Source organism: Euprymna scolopes, chromosome 13, assembly GCF_053919585.1.
Source record: "Euprymna scolopes isolate OS-2025 chromosome 13, ASM5391958v1, whole genome shotgun sequence".
Classification (NCBI taxonomy): domain Eukaryota; kingdom Metazoa; phylum Mollusca; class Cephalopoda; order Sepiida; family Sepiolidae; genus Euprymna; species Euprymna scolopes.
In genome coordinates, this window is record NC_136494.1 from 135,140,881 (window position 1) to 135,159,404 (window position 18,524).

Genomic DNA, 18,524 nt, shown 5'->3' on the forward strand with positions numbered 1-18,524 from the left:
AAACTTGCTCCATGTTGATTCTACTCGAAATCAACAGAAATCACGATAAAAAAAAATAAAATTCGAATCATTTCCCGAGAATAATGAAATTAATAACTACCCATGTAATTCAACACCTCTCCAAAATTCTAACATGCTTGCCACAGAAATTAAATTCCATTCACGCCCCACTTTTTTCTTTCATTTCTTCATATAGTTTATTTAACCCTATATTTATCCTTTTTTTTCTACCTTACTTATGTGGTCAAAACGTCACTCATGTCGAATAGAACATTTATTCTACATTTCGAAAATTGAAATTAATACCGACTGAACCTTTGACTCTTCCGAAACTTTTTTTTTTTTAAATCATTTATTACACTGTTTAAATCTTATTTCTTTCTCCCTATTTTATTATTACTATTTAATTAATTAAAAACACATTTTTTCTTTTATTAATCCTTCTTTCCATAGACCCCACAAGCAAGATTCCACCTCCCCATTCTGCGAAAAAAAAATACATGTCACAGAGTAAGAAAATCCTGCACAATACCATTTTAGAACACATCAATTACATAAAGAAAATAAATGAAAAAAATACAAAAATATCCTATAAGCATTCAGAAAGTCCCATCTTAGCAATAAATAAAATCCAAACAACAAAATGTTGTCCACGTCAGCAAAAAAAAAATTCCTACGAAAAAAATCGCACAATCAGCGAAAAAGAAAAAAAATCATTTTACAGGACATGATCATTGTCTTTTCACTAAAAGCACATGAAGTTTCGCAGTCCAAAATTGCAACAAAAATTATTATTAACAACAAACCTTTCGTGATTGACATGTTTTTTTTTTTAGTAAGGTGACAGGCTCATTTCTGACACACACGTTGTAGCTAACAAGTCATATGTTCTATTTTCTTTTTCTTTTTCTTTCTTTCTTTCTGTCCTTCTGTTTTACACTTGCTGTTTAATTCAAAATTAACAATATTTTATCAGTTTGTCTTTCGTTATAGCTGTTTTTTTTCCAAGTTATTCTACTGTTTTTCTCACAGAATTTTTTTTCTTTTCTTTTCTTTTTTTTTCTCTTTACTATTATTTTTCCTTATTACTTAGTGTTTTAACGGACCATCGTTGTGTGTGTGTTGATTTGTATTTCTTCTTTTTTTTCTACTAATGTTCTTTCTCTTTTTTTTTTTTTTCCAGACATTTTATTGTGTTGTATAGTTTTTTTGTTTTTGTTTTTGTTTTTTTCTTGTCTTAAAATCTCCTTTCCCTTTTAAGGACCTGTTTCCACGTCGTATTTCTTAAACACAGGTTCGACTTCACATCGATGATGTGAACTTAGTCACGAGCACCAAAACGAATATGTTATATATTCGGGATTGTCATAAAGGAGATTTTGTCAAGGAGATTCGTGTACGTGATCGTCTAGTTTCTAATGGTTTTATTTTTGATGTCTTCGTGGGTGTGTGTTTGTGTGCATGCATTTCTTAACATACCTTTATTCATGTGTCGTCGGTTGTTCCTCTGGTTTTCATTGTCTCTTGGAGGGGAGCTGGCCTGTTGGATGAAGAATTCACTCCAAGACGATGAAATGGTTTTATAGTTTTTATTCACCTTCCAAAGGTCGACACAGAATGGAGGTGAACCTTGCTTGTTTGATGATACACGTCAGCGTCCTCCCCAGCCCAGGGGGGGACAGCTGAAAAGCCGTCTGTCTTATTCAACACCCGAAACCCAACTGCAAGAAAGAATCAGCTAACCTCATCACATGATAGCACGTCATCTGGTCAGCTGACCCTTCTTTTGCAAACGTGTCCACTGTCCACGTTATTCACCTCTCTCTCTCTCTCTCTCCCTCTCCCTCTCTCTTTCTCTATTCTCTAATAGAGACACACAGAGAGAAAATAGAAAGAGTAAGAAAGCCAGAGAGGGGGGAGAGATGCTCTTTAACACTGAAGAAAGTAAGCGTTTACGTATAATATCGAATTTTTAATCGAACAAATGGTTGAAAAAAGCTTGGAATAAAAAAATGCAAAAATAAAAATAAAGAATGCAGTTTAAATTTCCGGAAAAAATATTAACTTTAACCTATCGCACCTACATAATCCGACTTCTAAAAAGTTTATAATGACAAAAGAGAATTCATTTATATAAGGATGAAAAAAAGCATTAACTAAAATTGTTAAATAGAAATAGACTTAGCATTTGCATAAGCCAATTTCGCAAAAGTCTTCACTTTTAAAACAGAATTAAACTACATAAGGATGAAAAGAGAAAGCCTTAACTAAAATCTTGTAAATAGATCATCAGCTGCTTTCCATGTAGCTGTTTCGGAGATTTAAAAACAGGACAGCTGTTAAAGACATGGCTCTCCAGTGGATGATACCACTTCCCCAATAAGAAAATGTAAAATAATACGGTTACTATTTTTACTAATATATGAAATGGAAATAGATGAATTAGATAAAATAAAAAAATAAAAAGATAAACAATTAATAAGTAAGTTTAGGATTACATAATATATATATATATATATATATATATATATATATATATATATATATATATATATATATATATATATATATATATATATATATATATATATATATATATATATATATATATATATATCGCGTTGACACACCGGTTCTCGTCAGATCACCGAAGTTAAGCAACGTCGAGCTTGGTCGGTACCAGATGGGTGACCATTTGGGAATTCTAGGCACTGTAATAGCTCTCCGCTTATCTCAGCATTTGTTTCCAGTCGTCCTGTACACACTTCACTGGCCACTGGTATTAAACCATATCGACTAAGGAGAGGTGTGGTTGGAGATTGCGCACCTCCTGTCACAAAAATTTCACGCAAAGACACCCCTTCGTGGGTATCCATAGTCTGTCAAAAACTGAAGGAGCCCTGTATATATATATATATATATATATATATATATATATATATATATATATATATATATATATATATATATACACACTAACCGGTCGACCGGCGTTGCCCGGTTATACAATACACTGCACACAATATTTTATGTACAATGCTTATACATTATTATAGAATCAATCCTTAATTGACGATTATATAATACGAGGAATAAGTTACCCGGTGAACTAATTCGCAGAAAAATAATAAAAATAATAAGAAGATAATATCGCTTATCAAATTCCATCTGTCTTTGTTTACAATATCTCGTCAGCTGATATTTGGGCTTAACGATCTCATACATCTCCTATTATAGATAAAAAGGAGGAATTTTTACAGGTGAATATTTTACATTACACCGGCCGGTGTGACATAAACTATTCTGCTATAAAATTTCTTCTTTTTTATCTATAAGAGAAAGATTATTTTTAGATCAAGTTTTTTCCATTTTCTATACTTATCAGATGAATTTCTATAAATAACATATCTACGAACACTGCGGACATATAAATTACCTTTGTGTTAAATTAGCAAAAGTTAGGCTCAGCCGTTCCAGAACTTATCAGGAAGGAACTCACACACAAACACACAAAATTACTTTTATATAATAGTAGATAGATATAAGCTAGATATATATGTGTGTGTCTCTATGTGACCTAAAGAGTTATATATATAAATAAATATATATATATATATATATATAGAGAGAGAGAGAGAGAGAGAGAAAGAAAGAGTGAAAGGGATTGAGAAAAATACAAATCCATTATGAGTCAGATAGCGCGTAAGTATTGAACTCCGTTATAGCTAACCGTTATAGAAGGAATACTTTGCACCATCAACTTATGTGCACACTTATAGAGAGGATAGATAGATAAGTATGTATGTATGTATGTATGTATGTATAAGCAAATAGTTTTTAATACAACGGGGCCACTTTGCAGAAGATTCTTTTTTTCATTTTTCGATTTTTCGTACAATCTTTTTTGTATCGAAATCAAAAATATTAATAAAAGTTCCATAGTTGCTGTCGCGAGCGTTTTGAATTCGTCAATGTATCATCACCAGATGTTGAAGTGTAAGCGCAAAGGAGCAAAATTAGAATTAAAAGTGAAAACTAAGATATACAGTAAACAACTATAAGTTAAAATATATAGAGTCGATGAAAAGTCGATTAAAAATAAAAGTTGTTTAAAAATTAAAATATTAAAATCAGCAAGTTCGTGGACACCGTTAAGAAAGCCCGTCCAATTCGTACTACGCAAGACATTTTAGAACGTTAATTCTTTTTTCGAATGCGATATCATTTAAAGTGGGTTGGAGGGTTCTAATATATATATATATATATATATATATATATATATATATATATATATATATATATATATATATATATATATACCTCCGCTGAAGATAAAAATGTGTACTTTTTAAGGTATGTAGTTCTTTAAAATAGTAAAAAGTGTTCTAAAAAAGCTCAATGAAGATATTATATCGCCTCCAGAGCATATCAGGTTTCAAGAACCAGGCATATAGAAAAAATAAGTTTTTAGAACTGCTTAAATATTCAGAAAAATTTTAATGAAAAAAAAAATTAACATTTTACGCAATGATAGGCTAACCACGTGATTTCTATTGAAAACGTCAAACATCGGCTTTTCGTCGATACCACGTATTGAGCGATCTTTCAGTAGTTTTGTTTTTAAAACTATTTCGGATATTTCTATGCTAAGTTGCCCAACTTCAAGTTGATAACGGATAAAGAATATGATTAAAGTCATTAAATTGTGACGTTTATACCATATGTAAACGTGATAATAAAACTGAAGTTTCTGAAACGTGTGTAGACATGCAAATATTGTTTAGCGCTGACATGTTTAAATCACGATTACAAAACAATAACCATTTCTACTGAAGTTGTATTACGTAATATAAGTCTTTTTACATTGCATTTGAAACTATTGAGCTGTAACTTATTAGCAATGCTTACATATTGTGTGAATATTCTTAATATGTTATTTATTTTATAAAAATACTTATGTTATATAATATGCTGGAAATATTAAAACGTTTTGTTTGTCAACTAGTCTTTACTTGAAACATGTCTTGGGTGCTTTAAAATCATCATTTGTTTACCATGAAAACAGATTTGTGCTGACAAAACCGTACTCTAAATCATGACACTAAGCATTGTTGATGAAACAACACAATACTCAAAACCAAGAATAAATAAAGCTATGGATATCAGATCTATTTATAGCTCCTTATTATTTTGCTAAATCATTCATATTATTAAAAAAATGTATTCCTTACCGTTGTTTGCCTTTGTCCAAGAAATCGTGTTTCCAAAATAAAAAAAAAACTAATATATTCTTATAGAGTTCTGATACACTAAGTATATGACCTTAAATTATATCCGAGGGTGAGGTCCCAGTTTGCAGGCTTTGGGAAGTGTGGAGCCTCCCTTTAATTTTAATTGCTCCCGGTACCACTCTGATCCGGAGTGGTAGTACCTGGTAGGGTCTCAACTATAGGTTAAATAGAAACCGTCGAGGAAAAATATATATTCAATTTTAAAAAATGTCTTAATCACTAGATTTGGCATGAAATAATCTGAATAGGGTTGATATGTAGTAAAACAAAAGCAACCAACGGATACACTAAGTATATATTACTTACCACATGCCCCACGGTTTTTTATGTTTTATGTATTTATATTTACTATATATTTTAATATTTATTTCAATTTCTTTTAAAATATAATATACCCAAGTATCTATACAAACTCATCAAGAGTTAATCGATGATTATGCAAAATTTTCACGTCAGAGCAGAGACTTAATGGAGTGTGCATATAATTTTATTAGGGGAGAATAAAAAGAGACGGGTAGGAATATGAATAAAATAAAATACTTACAATTATGTAAAATATATGTACAAATAGGGACAAAGGGAAGAGTTAAATAACCCCCAAATAAGTCTATTTACGAATTCTTTCTGCCGACAGAGAGAAGGCCTACGTGAAAGAATGGATACTGGCTCCAAACTCGGTATCTCATTCTGAGAGTCATTTCTTTGTAAAATTCTAAAACAATCTATTTGCACATGCTGGATTTTCATGGGGGTTTTGGCAAATGGCACATTCTAAGGTGGAAGAGGGAAGGTGAGTGCGACAAGGCTTACCAAATCTTATTTTTGCTGGAATATGATGATTAATTCGAGTCTTTCAGGAACGCCAGTAACCACTGCTTTCAGGAACGCCAGCAACCACTGCAAAAGAGTAATAAAAAATGAAAGAGAGCTATATGCCCAGTCTGTTTGATCCAAAGTAGCTGATCAGCGGCTTGGTTCCCACCGGTTTTCACAAAAAACAAATAGGATCCTGAACAGAAGTGTGCGTTCTATCCTGCCCATTATCAATGGACCAGAGGTCTCTCATCAGCATCAGACAAGGCCAGACTATTTGCAAAGAACTTTGCAGCTAATTCTACCTTATGCGACGAAGGCCGTCAACTCCCCATATTTCCTCCTATAACACAAAACACGTTAGGTAATATACTAATATCTGTGCGTGAGGTCGCCAAGCTAATCAAGAACCTTGATTCCAGTAAAGCAACTGGTCCTGACGTCATCCCAATTATAGTGTTAAAAAAGCTTTATCCTGAACTTGCTCCCATACTTACAAAACTGTTTAAGCGTTGCCTTAAGAAGTGCTTTCCAACACCCTGGAAAACCTCATCAGTATGCCCTGTATTTAAGAATTCAGTGATAAGTCCTCTCCCTCTCAGTACAGACCTATAAGTCTCCTGTGTGTCATGAGTCAGTTGCTGGGATCCATACTAAATAGAGAAATAGTCAACCACCTCAGCAGAAATAACCTCCTTAGTGACACGCAATATGGTTTCCGTTCTGCAAGATCTACCGCAGATGTGCTAACGGTTATATCTCATAGGATTAGCGAATGTCTGAACAAAGGCTACATTTCTAGGGAAATTGCTCTTGACATATCAAAGGCCTTCGACAAGGTATGGCATAAAGGCCTACTTGACAAGATTTCCAGCTACGGTATAACTGGAAATGTTTTCTCAATCATTAAATCATTTCTCTCTAATAGGCTCATAAGAGTAGTGGTCGGTGGACAAAAATTAGTCGGGTCCATCCTGGGCCCAACTCTCTTCCTGATTTACATCAATGATCTCCCAAAACACATACTTAAATCATTCGTTGACATCTTTACTTTACTGATGACACGAACATCTACGGCAACACATCAAAGGCTGTAAATGACAAAGTTCTCTCTGATTCTCTCTCCTCTGATCTTGAGCGCATGATACAATAGGGGAAGAGGTGGCTAGTCACTTTTAATGCATCCAAAACCAAGCTTTTATCTTTACATCATCAATGCTCTGATCCCCATCTGGAATCAATTGAAATGGATGGCTCTCGTCTTGGGGAGGTTCCATGTTTTGACAAGCTTCTGGCTTTGACCTTTACTCCTGATCTGAAATGGAGCACGTACATCAAATCTGTTGCCGGGGACGCTGGGAAAATGGTGGGATCCTTCTACCGCTCCAGAAGATATCTCACTACTAATGTACTTCTCTATCTGTATAAAAGCCAAGCACGTCCAAGGATGGAGTACTGCTGTCACATCTGGGCAGGAGCTGCTAAAAACAGCTTATCCTGCCTTGACAGAGTACAAAATAGATGTCGTGGTTTAGTGGGGGATGCCCTTTTCTCTTCCCTGCAACCTCTCTCCCACAGAAGAGACGTTGCGAGCCTGTCTTTGTTTTATCGTTATTTCCATGGCAGGTGCTCGTCGGAGCTCCAATCCCTCGCCCCCCCTCGCCAATCTGTCACGATAAAGACCCGTCTGGCTGAAACTACTGTCAATAATTTTCCCCACTCTTTATCTGTGCCTAAATCCAAACGTAGATTCCATGAGCAAAGCTTCTTTTTTAGAACTGCATGCCAGTGGAACTCTCTGCCGCTTGTCTGTTTCCCACCTGACTACAACTTGGACATCTTCAAGTCCAACATAAACAAACTCCTGACAAACCGCCCCCTTAAGTAAGACACTCTATCAAAAACCCCAATAATAATGATTACTACAATACTATCTTACTGTATACGCAATAACCTTTATCCCTGAATGGCCTTAGGACCTGGATAATTGGTGACCTCCATTTAAAATAATAAAATAGGCTTTGCGTTTTTTTCATCATTTTCCCTTATTTTTTTTCTTTATGTCTGTGATGACATCGTCATTTTCAGCCTCCCTTTTTATATCGGTTAACGTGACTGGTAATTCTTTTATTATATTCGCCACCATGTTTTTTCCTCATAATTGGAACGTATAGCTGCAATTACTGACTCTTTAATGGTTTCCTCCATTTCCGCTATAAACCTTGACAGGCCATCCGCATGACCTATTTTTTGAATCCAGATGTTTTATTTGAAAGCCATAATTAGCAACGGAGTAGGTGATTTGCCGTATATAATTGCAAGCCCTTTTTTGAGCCAAAAATTGTCACTAGGGGCTTGTGATCTGTTTCCAGTATAAAGTGTCTCCCGTACAGGTAACGGTGGAATTTCGTTTGCGAGACCTAAGAAGCTCTGTAGAGTCGTCACATTATGTGGTGCCGGCATGTTTTTAATTGCTGTCGATCTTTCCGGGTCTGGGCGTAGACCGTCTTTATTTATTATTTGCCTTAAATATTTGATTTCGTCTAAACAAAATTCGCATTTGTTTTCTTTCACCTTGAATCCGTATTCCTTTATTCTTGTGAATACTTCTTTCAGATGCTCTTGGTGTTCACTTATGGACGTGCCCCTGGTGATTATTTCTCCCAGGTATGCACAAGCACAATCTATTCCGTTCAGCATTGTATCCATTGCTTATTGGAAAATCGGCGGCATAACTTTGATCTTGAAAGCTTGTATTTGCACTACCCGTTGTGCGTGTTAATGCATAATATCTTGGAGCATTCTTCTTCCATCGGAATTTGTAAATAGGTGTCGGAAAAATCTATTTTTTAATTTTGCCACCATTTAATCTAGCAAATATCTCCTCAGGGTTTGGTAGAGGGTAGTGGTGGTCTTTTAATTCATCGTTTAGGCCCGTAGAAAAGTCTGCACAGACTCGAATTGGTTACGACTTTTTTTTTACGTACACCGTAGGGGCTGCCCAGACGCTAGTTTCGATTTTCGATAAGATTTCTGTTTTTTCGAGTCTATCTAGGTCGCTATTTATTTTGTCTAAACCGGCGAACGGTACATTCCGTTTGTTTTAAAACACCAGTGTTGCATTCTTTTTTTTTAGCTTGAACGAAGCCTTCAATTTATTGCATCTTCCCAGTCCAGTAGTAAATATTTCTGGGAATTTCTTTCTTAAATCGTTTTTAATATTTTCTGATGTTGGGGTGCAACTGGTTATTTTTTTACAAAAAGCGTTCATTGGTTTATCCCAAAGATTGAATTTTTCAATCCAGTCAATTCCCAGTAAGATCTCGCTTCCTTTAATTACCAAGATTTTCAATTTCTTCGTCGTGCCATTTAAATTATTGGGCAGGATGATCTCCCCTTCGAATTTTATTTCGTCTCCTGTCACTGTTCGTGCACCTTTACTTGACTTTTTGAAGAGTCGGTTTACCCAGTGTTTTCCAAGTGTTAGCGTTTATTAACGACAAATCCGATCCAGACTCAAGTTGAAATTTCACTTGTTCGTCGAAAATATTTACTGATACATATTTTCGTAAAATATTTTTCCTTTTGTCGTTTGTTCGCATTTGGTGTACTCTATTTTTTGTTCTGCAGCAAACACTCTTATGTCCAACTTTATCGCAATTGTAGCACCTTATATTTGGGTAAGGACAATCCTTTTCCAAATGTTTTTCATCACATCTTCTTCAATTATTATCTGATACTGTTTTTTTATAACCCCTTTGATTATTATCGTAATTTCGTTTTCTGTAGTTATTATAATTTGAGTATTTATAATTTGGGTATTTTTTTTAATTTTGCCTAGTCTCAAAATTTCTTTGTCCTGAGTTTCTGAAAGATTTTTTAATCTTCCTAATGTACGCCACTCCTGCTTCTTCTATATCTCTGGGGTCTTTTTTTACTGCCCTTTGGCAATCTTCTGCTAATTTCTGCAATGTCAGGTCTTGTTCTGTCTCTAATTTTAAGAGAACGCGTCTTCGGATCTCTGAATTTTTTGTGGATACTAGACCCTGTGCAAAGATTAAACATGTGAAATCGTCCACTGTGAGTTCCGATAATTTGAAGTTGTCGCATTTTTTGTTTACTACTGACGCGTATGTCAGGTAGTCCTGCTCATCAGTTTTCTTAAGATTCATACATGACCATCTCTTGTGGAAAAGAGACATGTTCGGTCTGAATAACTCCTTAAGAAGCTTTACGGTCTCAGCGAAATCTAACTGATTCGTTCTCCTTGGCAATATGAAATCAACAAATTTACAATATTCACTGATACTAAGCTTTCAAAGTAATAAACTTACTTTCTTTCCATTTAGCCAGTTTTCGCAGTCTGTTCCGAAAATATCTCCATACCTCTTGAAGTATGCTTTAAAAGTTTTATCCTCTTCCGGTACGTATGTGAACATATCTATGCTGTTAACAATTGTTGTGTTGGAGAAAGTTGTATTACTTTCTTGTATGGACTTAGCTGTTAATCTTTCTAATAGTTCTTTCTGTTCAAGTTGCATCTGTGCGAACCTTTCGTCCTGCCTTTCTAGGCATTTTATGAGTCGTTCATTTTGTCTTCCGCCTCTTTCTGCGTATAGCGTATGCTGTTCTTTTTGTAAGATCTGCTGATTCTGCATGAACTGTGTCATTATTTTAGCAAATTCCTCCATCTTGTTTTTTTTTTCAAAGATTAGAAAAAGGAGTCTATTTTACTAATTCACTTTTTACAATAACTACGAACAACCGTTTTTAGGTTCGCTTTTTTTTGTGTGTCAACCGAATTCTATCGATATATTATTTTTGGCGCTGACCCTTCCCCCCCCCCCTTTTCTATTGAGGGATAAAAAATGTATTTTATTTTATTTTCTCTTAATCCGTTAAGTTTTGATTATGTACAAGGAAAAAAATCCTTTCTTGGTACAGCTGAAAAAAATCACTTTTCTCCTTCAAGACAATTTGCATAATTTAGTACACGGTGTACTAGCAAAAACACCTTTTTTTCTTTTACTTTCGTAAACACTTTGAAAAACTTATTTGTATTTTGCTTTCAAGTATCCAGTGTTTGAATAGCTCGTTCGAAAATTTTGTAGTTACTTTTGTTTGTTTTTCTTTTGTTTTGAGAAAATCTTCGCTCGACAAAATTTTGTAGTTACTTTCGTTTGTTTTTCTTTTGTTTGGGGGGGGTTGACCGTGATAACTTTCCGCGTAAACTATTTTTCGAATACTGTGGCTGTGTCTAACAGTGAATTCTCGAGTAAATCTTTTTCAAAATCCTCGATGTTACTGTTGTGTTCAAACAGTAGATTTCTTTTTCTTCGAGTACATTTTTTTTGTCAATCTTTCTCGAGTACGTATTTTTTGTACACAACTGTTGAGTTTAGTACTGGATTTTCCCGCGTAAGGCTTTTTTCGAATTCTCGATGCCACTGTTGTGTTTACTCGTGGATTTTATCCTGCATAAGTCTTTTTTTTTTATTCTCGACGCCGCTGTTGTGTTTTAATAGTGGATTTTATCCCGCGTAAGTATTTTTCCAGTTCCCGTCGCCACTGTTGTGTCTGTACAAATAATTAACAAGAACACGGAAAGTAAAGGTATATAATAACATATTAGGAAGAAAAGTTATATTTACATATTTACATGTCTTCAGATATACTTCAGTTGGATATATTCCGGCAGGTGGCGCGTTGCATGTCTTACTGGAGGCAGCATAGGCGTCTTGCCTATATGGCGGTCGTTGCCGAACTCACCCGGTATTGGTGATTGATACCTTTATATATCTCACTCACCCGCCTATGTTAATTAGTGGGCGTCTTCACAACAATATATATATATATATATATATATATATATATATATATATATAAATCGTATAAAATTAACTAGAATATATTAATAAAAACTATATTATTATATATAATAATGTATAAAATGTATTATATAAAATAATTTTAAAATGTGTATATATTTATGAATATTTTTAACCTTTATATATTTTTAATTTTAAGTAAATAAGAATGTAAATATATAAAGTACTAATCATAGTAGGGGGTTATCACTAGTCATATGGATTAATCCTTATCTTATAAATACAAGATTGGTAAATTAAAATATATTCATTTTGAATTTGGAAACATGAATCTCACAGATAAGGAATTCATTTTTTATAACATGAATAGGCTAGCCAAATTAATTAAGAATAGAAAACTGGATCTAATGATTATTTTCAAAAAAAATTTCTTCTTAAGATTAAAGGGGGGGTGATCAACACTGCTGAGTAGTCATGATTTTATATACTGTTTTGTTTTAAATCCTCGAAACAATATTTCATAGTAAACAACTGATGATGCTTTAAATTAACATTAGTATTATAGTGAATTCGAGAAAGCCAGTTGATACAGTGATTGCAGGTTATTAAATGGCTTGCGTGCTAAATAGTTTTCTAACGAATGATAAAAAATATAAAAATCAAATAAGTTTTTTTATAATGTTAAAGGTAAAAAAACTTCCAAGATTATATATATATATATATATATATATATATATATAGTAATTTATAAAATATATATGGCGATTAAGCTACATTGAGTATTCCGCGTTGCATCCACTCTAGGACTCTTCAGGCTTATGCGCATAAGCATGAAGTGTCCTAGAGTGGATGAAACGCGGAATATTCAGTGTAGCTTAATCGCCATATATATTTTATAAATTACTAACTAGCTCTACCAACATATTGAGCACTTTTGAAGTAAATACTTAAAGTTTACGCATAAATCTATACTTTCGTATATTAATTTTATGTGAGTAAATTAAGTAGTTATATATATATATATATATATATATATATATATATATATATATATATATGACAGAATTCAAAGGAGACTCGCTAGCATGATAGGTCCCACACCGTCAGTTAGGCTATAACTTCTGTCCCATCGACTGCTTATTTTACAAGTTTTGTAAAGGTAAGTGTTTCTAAGAACTTCAAGTCCTTGTACCTCCTCGACGTAAATACCCTCAACAAGCAGCTAAGTCTCCCCTGTACACATTGACTCAGCTGAAAAACAATATTCGTCAAGATGATGCCAACATACCCATCGATGTGCTGGAAAGTATTAACCGAAACTATAGAGTTCGATTAACTCAGTGTATATAGAAGAATAGACGCTACTTTATCATCATTAAAACTAGTAAAATATAAAATAAAATGTTATACTAGTTGCAGTTCATAGAAGTACATGCATACGTGCATTATTTGTGTTTAATATTCAGGTTGCTCTGCATCACCCTATATATATATATATATATATATATATATATATATATATATATATATGTATATATATGTGTGTGTGTATAGATAAATAGATAGATCATGCATAAGTTCACGTGTGGAGTAAACAGATATCTTGCTGCCCAACCCCCTACATACTGTCTTTGCAAATTAGGTCCCCAGTAGTAACTACCTACATCAAAGTGGCACTGATTTGTTTGGGGTGAAAATGCAATGAAAAATGTGTGATTATTCGATCGACTGACAGAGCTTCTTCTGAAAATAATTAGACATTTTTTTATTATACTTATATACTATTTATTATATATTATTAATTATACTTATTATACTATATCATTGTTTTTATAACTATTATTGATAAGTCACTATTTGTTACGACCCAAAGACACTCGAGGATAAGAATTAATGAAATAATCATCTGGGTGATGGAACAGTACTTTGGAAGAATTGAAGATGCTTGAGAAAATAGACGAGATGTTATTACAATATGGTGGTTCAGCAAGTATTTATTAATATAAAACTACGTAGTTTGATACTAGACAGGATGTAGTTTGTAAAACAGTAGTACCATGGTAACTCTCTCCAAAGTACATGGAATAATAAAACACCTAGACACTTCAAAAGCATGTGTACCCGATCTCATCCTGGCTGTGCTATTAAAAAAGGCTCTGCTGATGTTGCTCCAGTACTCTCCAAACTTTACACCAACTGATTTAACGAATTCTGCTTTCCTGACTGCTGGAAAACCGCTTCTGTGGTACCAGTTTTCAAGAATTCTGGCGAAAGAACTGAAACACTAAATTATCGCCCCATTAGCCTTCTTCCGCTTTTCGCCAAAATATTTGAGTACTTAATTAATCAAACTCAAGTCAATCACCTTACAGCTTCTAAACTCCTGACGACAATCAGTATGGATTTAGGCAAGCCCATTCCACAGCAGATATCCTAACTGTAATCTATGAACGTACATACCGTTCACTGGACAAAACAGGGGAGGCTAGAGCGGTAGACGATATATCTAAGGCTTTTGACAAGGAACAGCACGATGGTCTTCTAAGGAAAATTAGATCATATGGTATCACTGGAAGAATACATTAAGTAATTAAATCCTTCTTAAGTAAGAGAAAAATCCAAGTTGTCCTCGACGGTCGTACAGCTAAACAATATGATATAAATACGGGAGTACCTGAGGGGCCCATCCTCGGACCTTTATTATTCTTGATATTCATAAATGACCTCCCTGATAAAATTGTTTCTGAGATGGGTATATTTGCTGATGACACTACTCTCTTTAACAGGCACGAGGGGAAAGCAAATGAACACATATCTAAGGAAATGGCAGAAACACTAAAAGATGATCTCCAATCTATAGTGGAATGGGGACAAAAATGGATGGTCACATTCAATGCTGCCAAGACTAAGCTTGTTTCCTTCAGTAACTACAAGAAACTCTCACTACCAATAATAGCAATGGCCAAGATCTCATTACCCGAAACTACTTCCTTTAAACTCTTCGGCCTAACGTTCACAAAAAATATGAACTAAAATAGATACATTTAGAGCATTGCCAAGGCTGCTGCAGAGAAGGTGAGCTCTCTCTACCGTGCTATAAAGCTACTTACGCCTGAAAGTATCCAGTACCTCTATAAGGCCACCATTCGTCCATGTATAGAGTACTGTTGTCACATTTGGCCGGGTGCATCTGCTACTTGTATCTCACTCCTTGACAGGGTTCATAAGAGAGTCACCGACCTGATAGGTCCTAAACTGTCATTTAAGCTTCAGCCTTTGTTCCATTGGGGAAATGTTGCATCCCTCTGCCTGTTCTACAAGTACTTTATTGTTAAATACTCTGACGAACTACAAGCACTTGTACCCCCTCCACGTGAATACGGCCGACAAACCCGACAAGTAGCTTAATCCCACCCCTTCACAGTAGAGATCCCTAGGTGTAAGAAAGCATTCTACTTCAATAGTTTCTTCCCCATAATTGCTATACTTTGGAACTTCCTTCTGGGATTCTGCTTTCCCAACTGTACTGATATGCAGAAGTTCAACTGCAATGTGAACAGACAGACATCTTGTTACTCATCTCCCTTCATAATACCCCCGCAAATTATGCCCTCGATAATACTTCAAAGTGACAATGTGCCTTGTTTGGGGTGAAAATTTAATTTTAAAAAACTATCTCATTTGCGTGTGTAACGATGAAAATACTATTCTAATTTAAAGAGTGAGGGTCCGACCGAGCAGTACATAATAGATAATCGAAATTATTTAGAATTATTTTCCAAATAAGTTAATTCCAGTTCTTGTTATATTCGTTAAAAATAAATGCTTTCATTTTTCACATAGTTGATAATTATTTCAATTTGTACTGAATAAAATGTACTTATTGAGGCATCTAATAAAAGTTTCGGTTTTTCATTTATCATTTGAATAATAGGTTTTTACGCTTGTCAATCTTACAGTCGACAAAACGCCATTTTCTATCTTCTTTGTTAAGTAATTATTCACAACAGAACAGCCGAACATTTAAAAAAGTGGCAACCTAATATGTATGTATTTCTCACTAATCCTACAATGTTCCTAATAGCGCTGTGTTGAATTTATCGCCATTGTGACGCCTTGGGCGCAGTTGAACATTTCATTAACAATTTAATTTCTGCATATTATATGTGTTATTAAGCTAATTTTATTTCAACGTTCAATATCTGAATTATTGAATCTGTCATGATAATCGCTTGTTTTCTTTTTCAGCGTATTTCGTTATGACCGACTTGACTATAGCCTCGCCGTTCGTTAACCAATGGATGCGATGTATTTTACCTCTCTCTTGTTTATTAGGAATAGGTAAGTGACAATCGTCTTTTCTTCCTCTCTCTGTCTCTCTCTCTCTTTCTCTACATCTATTATATATATAAAAGTGAACGTGCCTGTGTGTGTCTCTATGTACATTTTCCTACGCAATAACTCTGTCAGTTTTCAGTCTACAGACTCGAAATTTAATATACAGAGTACTGAGATTTGGGGAAATATTTGTACTCCATTTTCGGACAGAAATTTGGCTGTTAAGGGGTCAAGTTCAAGGATTTGACTTTTGGGAACTCTACCAAACTCCTCCGCCAATTTTGGGTCTAGACACTTGAAATTTTAGATATTTTAGATCCTTGGACATGGATGTAACTTAATAACTTGATGTGAGCCCAAAACAATAAATGTTAAGGCGTCATAATAGGGGTGAAAATTTAAAAACTTTTTGCTTGTTTTTTGCTCAACATACACTTCCAAACACCCGGGCAACGCCTGGCTTAAATACTAGTATATATATATATATATATATATATATATGCGTTCGTGCGTGTGTATGTAAAATGTTTAGAGTCAACGAACTTTAAATAAAAAATCACAGAAAAATATTACATAATACAAACGTTGTTCAATAAAAAGAAAAAGATAAATTTTTGGCATCTATAATGTAAATGCAATTTCACGACTAGTGCGTATATGATATAATCTTAAAGTGCAGTTTTCATATTTCTATGCTTTATGTTAGGCTGTATTTCAGCAATAACGCGTCATGTATTGTCCCCCATGTGGTCTTCCTTATTAACTTTATCAGCACATAGATGGGCCTTTACGCAAATATCATTTAATAAGATTAAAGCGCACAAACGAGGTGGCCAGTTGACAAGTCCACTTCGTTTAATTATTCGTTCACCAAATGTTCCTCAAAGTCGATTGATCGCATCGCACGCTGTGTGGTATGTGGCTCCGTTCTGCTGAAAGCTCATGATTAATTGTCTTACTATAATTGAAAAAAAAAGCAATTATAGAAAATATTTGTCAATTTAAAGATCGCTGCCTCAAAAAACATCATATGAATATTCTTTGTTGTCAGAAAGCTAGACACTAATATTAAATAGTAATTGTCTATTTTTGAGATAAGGTGTTTTCATTGATTGAGATTGTCGGACTGACTTCCTCATCTTGGTTGTTATCGTCACAACGTTTCGGCCGTTTTGCCCTCCGACCTTCATCAGGTGTTTTGTATCCAACTGGGGAACCGTTTGTTAGGAGTCTCGAACCCAACCCTTTATTATTATTACGGGGGTACCGTGTTTGGACTCCAGCTAGGCTCTGGGACATAGTTGCTGATTGTTTTGAATGTTACTTTTTCACTGCCTTCGTTCATGATTTAACTCAGCACCTTTGGGTAACTGTAAACTTTGATACAACGTCTACATTTACCTAAAGGTTCTGAGTTCAATCCTGAACGAACGCAATGAAAAAGTAACATTCAAAACAGAGAATCAGCAACTATGTCCCAGAGCCTAGCTGGAGTCCAAACACGGTACCCCCGTAGTAATAATAATAAAGGGTCGGGGTCGAGACTCCTAACAAACGGTTCCCCAGTTCAATACAAAACACCTGATGAAGGTCGGAGGGCAAAACGGCCGAAACGTTGTGACGATAACAACCAAGATGAGGAAGTCAGTCCGACAATCTCAATCAACTAATATCAAAATATAGAAATCTCTCTCTCACTCTCTATCTATCTCTCTATCTTTCTGTGTATATATATATATATATATATATATATATATATACTTATCTATCTATCCTCTCTTCAAGCGTTCAAATAAGTTGATGGTGCAAAGTATTCCTTCTATAACGGTTAGCTATAACGGAGTTCAATAGTCTAGTTTACTTACGCGCTATCTGACTCATTATGGATTTGTATTTTTCTCAATTTCTTTCTCTCTTTCTCTCTCTCTCTCCCTCTCTCTCTCTCTCTCTCTCTCTCTGTATATATATATATATATATATATATATATATATATATATCTGCGTTTTAGACATTTATCGATCAAATCCGTCCAATGTATGACTATTTCAGTAAAAAGCTCCCCTGTGATCTTATGAAATAAATAAGATAGTCTGCTATTTGCAAGTCTCCAATTTTACAATCTAACTGCTTTTACGACAAATAATGTTCATCGCATTTACAATCCACATCAGTTAATCAATTTAAAAGCGTCTCCATAATACAGTTTCGTGTGTTACAATATTATCAGAATATAAAGCTTTTCCTGTCGTCTTC

General features: G+C 34.4%; 1 protein-coding gene across 1 annotated transcript in view; it reads left to right on the plus strand.

The window, feature by feature from the left end:
- LOC145292194 (neuronal acetylcholine receptor subunit alpha-3-like) overlaps nucleotides 1-18,524 on the plus strand; it is a 442,298-nt gene that overhangs the window by 122,902 nt on the left and 300,872 nt on the right. Inside the window, exon 2 of the mRNA XM_080138499.1 lies at nucleotides 16,181-16,273. Coding sequence (XP_079994625.1) covers nucleotides 16,192-16,273 — 82 coding nt within the window. The 5' untranslated portion in view covers nucleotides 16,181-16,191. The remainder of the gene's footprint in view (nucleotides 1-16,180; nucleotides 16,274-18,524) is intronic.